Source organism: Microtus ochrogaster (genome assembly GCF_000317375.1).
Source record: "Microtus ochrogaster isolate Prairie Vole_2 chromosome 14 unlocalized genomic scaffold, MicOch1.0 chr14_random_1, whole genome shotgun sequence".
In the NCBI taxonomy this organism is placed as follows: Eukaryota; Metazoa; Chordata; class Mammalia; order Rodentia; family Cricetidae; genus Microtus; species Microtus ochrogaster.
The window spans coordinates 29,761,397-29,766,495 of NW_004949096.1; the positions used below are offsets into that span (position 1 = coordinate 29,761,397).

The following is a 5,099-nucleotide window of genomic DNA, read 5'->3' on the forward strand; positions in this document are numbered from 1 at the left end:
AGAAACCCTGCCTCGAAAAACCAAAAAAAAAAAAAATTGACACAAAATTAGTGTGTATAATATATTCAATGAGAGGGGCTGGAGAGATGGCTCAGCGGTTAAGAGCATTGTCTACTCTTCCAAAGGCCCTGAGTTCAATTCCCAGCAACCACATGGTGGCTCACAACCATCTGTAATGAGATCTGATGCCCTATTCTGGCCTGCGGGCACACAGACAGAATATTGTATACATAATAAATAAATATTAAAAAAATATATTCAATGAGAAAATATAGGAAAGTAGTTAACAGTGTTAAGGAAACATGGTGAAAGCAGGTCATGTCATTTCTACCAATACACATTTCTGTGCATGCCTCTTCCACAAAGACTGTAGACCTAAGGGTTAGAGGCCTAAACCTCTTGCTCCCCTTAGTGCTTTCTTAGGCTTACTTTTTCTTCTCTCCACCCTCAGCAATGGCAGACTGGGCAGTATTTGTGAGGTAGTTTGAGATGACCTGGATCTTCCTCTAGTGATGAGAGTTCACCCTGTTCGTTATATACAGCCTCCTCATTTGGAAGTTGAAGGGTCCTGTGTAATTTAAAACCTGATTCATTTTCCTACCCCAGGTATCTTGATGTGATTGTAATTTATTCCTTTGCCTTCAATGTAAAAATTCAGGCAGGTCACTAATAATAACAAGAAGGGGGAAAAACAGAGAATTTTTTCCTACCGTCCACAATTTAATCAAAAGAATTTATGATTAAGCTAATAATTCTATGTAATTTGCATATATAAAATGTACACTGAAACACCTGAGAAACACGGAGCACTTTATAGACATAACTTTTATTAACATGATATCCCTGAGAGGCAGATGTGCTGTAAACATTATTCTGCTTTACAGGAAGAGAAACAGAAGCAGTTAAACACAAGACATTTGGAACCATCTGTTTGCTAATACCTTTATGCCTTTTCCACAGTATTATACATAGATTTATACTAAAAATAATAATCCTATTTTCCTTGACATTGCAGCTCACTTCCAAAGCCGTCTCAGATCCTGCGGCCTTGCTCTAGACAGGGTTTTTTTGTACCTTCCTGCTTGCTTTGGTAGCATAATTGAGATACCATTTTTTCTTAGTTCTTTTTTGATATACACAATATTCTGCCTGCATGTATCCCTGTGGGCCAGAAGAGGGCACCAGATCTCATTACAGATGGTTGTGAGCCACCATGTGGGTGCTGGGAATTGAACTCAGGACCTCTGGAAGAACAGCAAGTGTGCTTATCCTCTGAGCCATCTCACCAACCCCTCTTTTTTTTTTTTTTGGTTTTCCGAGACAGGGTTTTATAGCTTTGTGCCTATCCTAGAACTAGCTCTTGTAGACCAGGCTGGCCTCAAACTCACAGAGATCCATCTGCCTCTGACTCCTGAGTGCTGGGATAAAAGGTATGTGCCACCACCACCCAGCTCCTTAATTGTTAATGTTAGTTCTCTGTTTAGAATTCCTTAATACCAGAACCCTAATTAATTACTCATCCTAATAAATTTTAGAACAGTCTTTTCTCCTCATTACTACCTCAGATCTTAATCTAGCCGTGGGTATCTAATAAGAGTGAAAATGTGAAAGTTGGTTATTCCAGGTCTTGACCATCTTTTCTGACCTGCTCATCAAATATCTTCAATAGATGGTAATTTCTGATATTTCTCTCAAAAGAGCTAATCTCCTAAAACTCATTTTTCCCTGAGTCAAGCTGCCATCCCATTGTCAGTAAGCTTAGAACAGTGCATCTGAGGGTCTCCCTCCACCACCCCTTCTCCGTTGATTCTCAGCCTACTGTACACCTATCATACATTCATTAGGGTTTTCCTGCTTCTTTAGTGAACTTTATACCTTTTATCCTGTGCTTCAGTGTTTTCTCACTTTTTGCCCACCTAGCACCAATTTTATAACTAGTTTTAAAAAGTCTATCTCACTATAACTTATCTAGTTACTTTTCTTCCTTTGAATGCTTACTGTTTCCTGAAAAAACACTTTCCAGATTTTTCTCAGAGCAAGCTAGCTATATTAAAACTTACGTCTAGTATAGTAACACTACTTAGCTTCCTAAAATTCTGTCGTGATGATGCATATCTTTAATCCTAGGACTTTGAAGACTGAGGCAGTGAGATCTTTGTGAGTTCCAGGTCAGCCACTGCTACCTAGTGACACCTGTCTTTAAAAAATAATATTACCACTATATGTTTAGGCTTTCTGTATGTATTATCTGTTTTCCAGTATAAAGACAAGGGTAAGGACTGTTTACTTATACAGGGATTATCATAAGTCTATGAATATGTGGGAATTAATTCAATACCACCTAATTTTGAACCCATAATTACTTTTGTGTTCAAGTAAATACTTTCATTTGTATAGCTGGGTGTGTACAGATTGGTAGCTCCACCATCCTCCCTGTCATTTAGGGTAAGTACATTTTACCTGTACATGGGGATATGGCAGTGGTTCTGCTCCTTGCAATTAGTACTGAGCACCCACAGGCTGCTCAATATAAATATATAATATATATGTGTATGTATATATATATATATATAATATGTATGTGGAGTGTAGGAAAAATAGATGACTCCTATTGATAGCTTTAACTGCTTTTTGTGTGACTATATCGATCTAGTTTGCTCTTTTTGCCTTTAGTCCACATGGGAAAGATGAAATTTAGATGAAGGTGAGGAGGAAAGGAGAGAAAAGGGAAAAAATCAAAGAAGATGATATATATATATGTATATATATACATATATATATATATAATTATATATATAATTATTTTACCCTTTGTAGAATCTAGAAGAAACTAAGAAATTCAGTGTTTATAGAAGGCTTACATTTTCCCCCTAACTTACCATCTCTCTGTCTCTCTGTGTGTTACTCAGGATTGGACCCAGGTCCCTGTGCATACTAAGTGCTCTACTACTGAGCTACATCCCCAGCCCAGATTCTTGGAAAAAAAAGAAAAAAGACTTTCCTTAAAGATAAATGAAGAGTATACACAGGTTTAAGTGAGCAAGATGGCCCAACTAATGAGTAGTCTCACAACTTCTTTGAAAAACTGCTGAGATGGGTTTTCCGTTTGAGGTGCACAGGGTGAGTGGAAGACACACGGGATCCACAGGATACACCACCATATCCTCTCGAGGGGACACCACAGGCACCGAGAGGGAAGACATTAGTACTGTATCATTTCACACCAAATCTACTTTTCATCCTAAAACCAGACATTTGACTGGGCTAGATTTGGGAAGCATAAGGAACAAACAATGGCAAAGATCCTGAGGAGTGCTTCCTAAGCCAGCTGGGCACACACAGGAGAGGACTTCCAAACAATACATTTGCTGAGGCCCTTCGTTGGGAGCTTACTTAGACATGGACTGTGACAGCAGCTGTTCTCGGGTATGGATCTCTCGGTGTTTATTAAGGGCAGAGGTCTTACTGAAGCACTTGCCACAGTCGTGGCACCCGTAAGGTTTCTCTCCTGTATGGGTCCTGCGATGTGCACGTAAGTCAGAACTCTTGCTAAAACTCTTACTGCAGTCAGGACACACGTGGGGCCTCTCTCCTGTGTGTATCCTCCTATGTGCACTGAAATGAGAACTGTTATTGAAGCTTTTCCCACATTCCCCACACTGGTACGGCTTTTCTCCTGTGTGGGTTCTCTGGTGAATTATAAGGCTTGAGCTCTGATTGAAGCATTTTCCACAATCCCCACACTGGTACGGCTTTTCTCCTGTGTGGATTCTCCGGTGGGTGATGAAATTGGAACTGTCACGGAAACCTTTCCCACAGTCCACACATTGATAAGGTTTCTCTCCAGTGTGGATCCTCTGATGTCTGATGAGGCGTGCGCTTCGACTGAAGCTTTTCCCACAGTCAGCACATTTATATGGATTCTCTACCTGATGGGAGACCCGATACATGAGATGGGAGTTTGGGTCAAATCTTTTGCCATATCTGAGATATTTGTAGGATCTGTCTCCCAAGCCTGGTCTCTGATAAGTCGGGACTGTACTGATACTCTTCTCTGGGAATGCCAGTTTTCTTTTCTTCTCTCTCTGAGTCTTTTCCCACTGGCTTTCTGATGAACACTCATTCTTAATAGCTTTACCTTGATTCATGTGACAGGGAATTTTCCTTTCAGCCCTTGCAAGTAATGTCCTATGCAGCTGTACTTCCTCAGAAATATCTCGTTTAAGATTCTGTTCGTTATCAAATCCAGCCTCAAAACCTAATACAAGAACACAATTCGAAAAGTCATTCATTTCCTTAATGTACCACAACAAAGCAAACCTGGGAGAAACAAGTATTACATTAGATGATTACAAATAAGTGGTCACTAAGTTTCACATTTTGAATTTATGAAAGGTGTGTGGTGGGAGCACATTGCTTAGCAGGTAAAGATACTGGTTGCTCAACCTGATGAACTGAGTTCAATTCCTAGAACCCACGTAGGGGAACGAGAACCAACTCCATGAATTGTCCTCTGATCTCCAAACATGTACCATGGTGTATGTGCCCCTAAGTAAATAAAGAAAAGTAAACACATGGAGTACTAGAGACGGTTCTGAAGTCAAGGGCAGGCACTCCTTTTGTAGAGGACCTGAGTGTAGTTCCCCGCACCAGTACCAGGTGGGCTCACAATCACCTGTAACCCCAGCTCTAAGGGGAGCTGATGTCTCTGGTCGCCTTGGACACCTGCACTCAGTCAGATGTGCATAGCCAACACATGGACAGACATAATTATTTGAAGTATTTTAAAATATTTTTAAATTTGGGTATGGTAGTGTACACCTTTAACTAGTACTTGGGGAGGATGAGACAGACAGATCTCTATGAGCTTAAAGCCAGCCTGGCCTATAAAGCAAGTTTCAGGCCAGCCAGGGCTACATAGTGAGACCTTGTCTCAAACAATAATAATAGCCGGGCGGTGGTGGCGCACGCCTTTAATCCCAGCACTCGGGAGGCAGAGACAGGCGGATCTTTGTGAGTTCGAGACCAGCCTGGTCTACAAGAGCTAGTTCCAGGACAGGCTCCAAAACCACAGAGAAACCCTGTCTCGAAAAACCAAA

General features: G+C 40.8%; 2 protein-coding genes across 5 annotated transcripts in view; one reads left to right on the forward strand and one right to left on the reverse strand.

The window, feature by feature from the left end:
• Positions 1-3,358, forward strand: part of Adal (adenosine deaminase like) — a 26,500-nt gene extending 23,142 nt beyond the window's left edge. For 2 of the 3 annotated variants that reach the window (XR_001229340.2, XM_013352725.2), the window contains exon 12: positions 2,910-3,358. The gene's annotated coding sequence lies outside the window, so the exon portion shown is untranslated. Of the gene's footprint in view, positions 1-2,127; positions 2,153-2,909 lie in introns of those variants that run through there. The other variant, XM_005364325.2, reaches the window with a different exon arrangement.
• A 2-nt stretch (positions 3,359-3,360) lies between these two features.
• The window catches only part of Zscan29 (zinc finger and SCAN domain containing 29), an 11,846-nt gene continuing 10,107 nt past the window's right edge, over positions 3,361-5,099 (reverse strand). For both annotated transcript variants that reach the window (XM_026787724.1, XM_013352723.2), the window contains one exon: positions 3,361-4,258. In XM_026787724.1, coding sequence (XP_026643525.1) covers positions 3,390-4,258 — 869 coding nt within the window. In that variant the 3' untranslated portion in view covers positions 3,361-3,389. The remainder of the gene's footprint in view (positions 4,259-5,099) is intronic.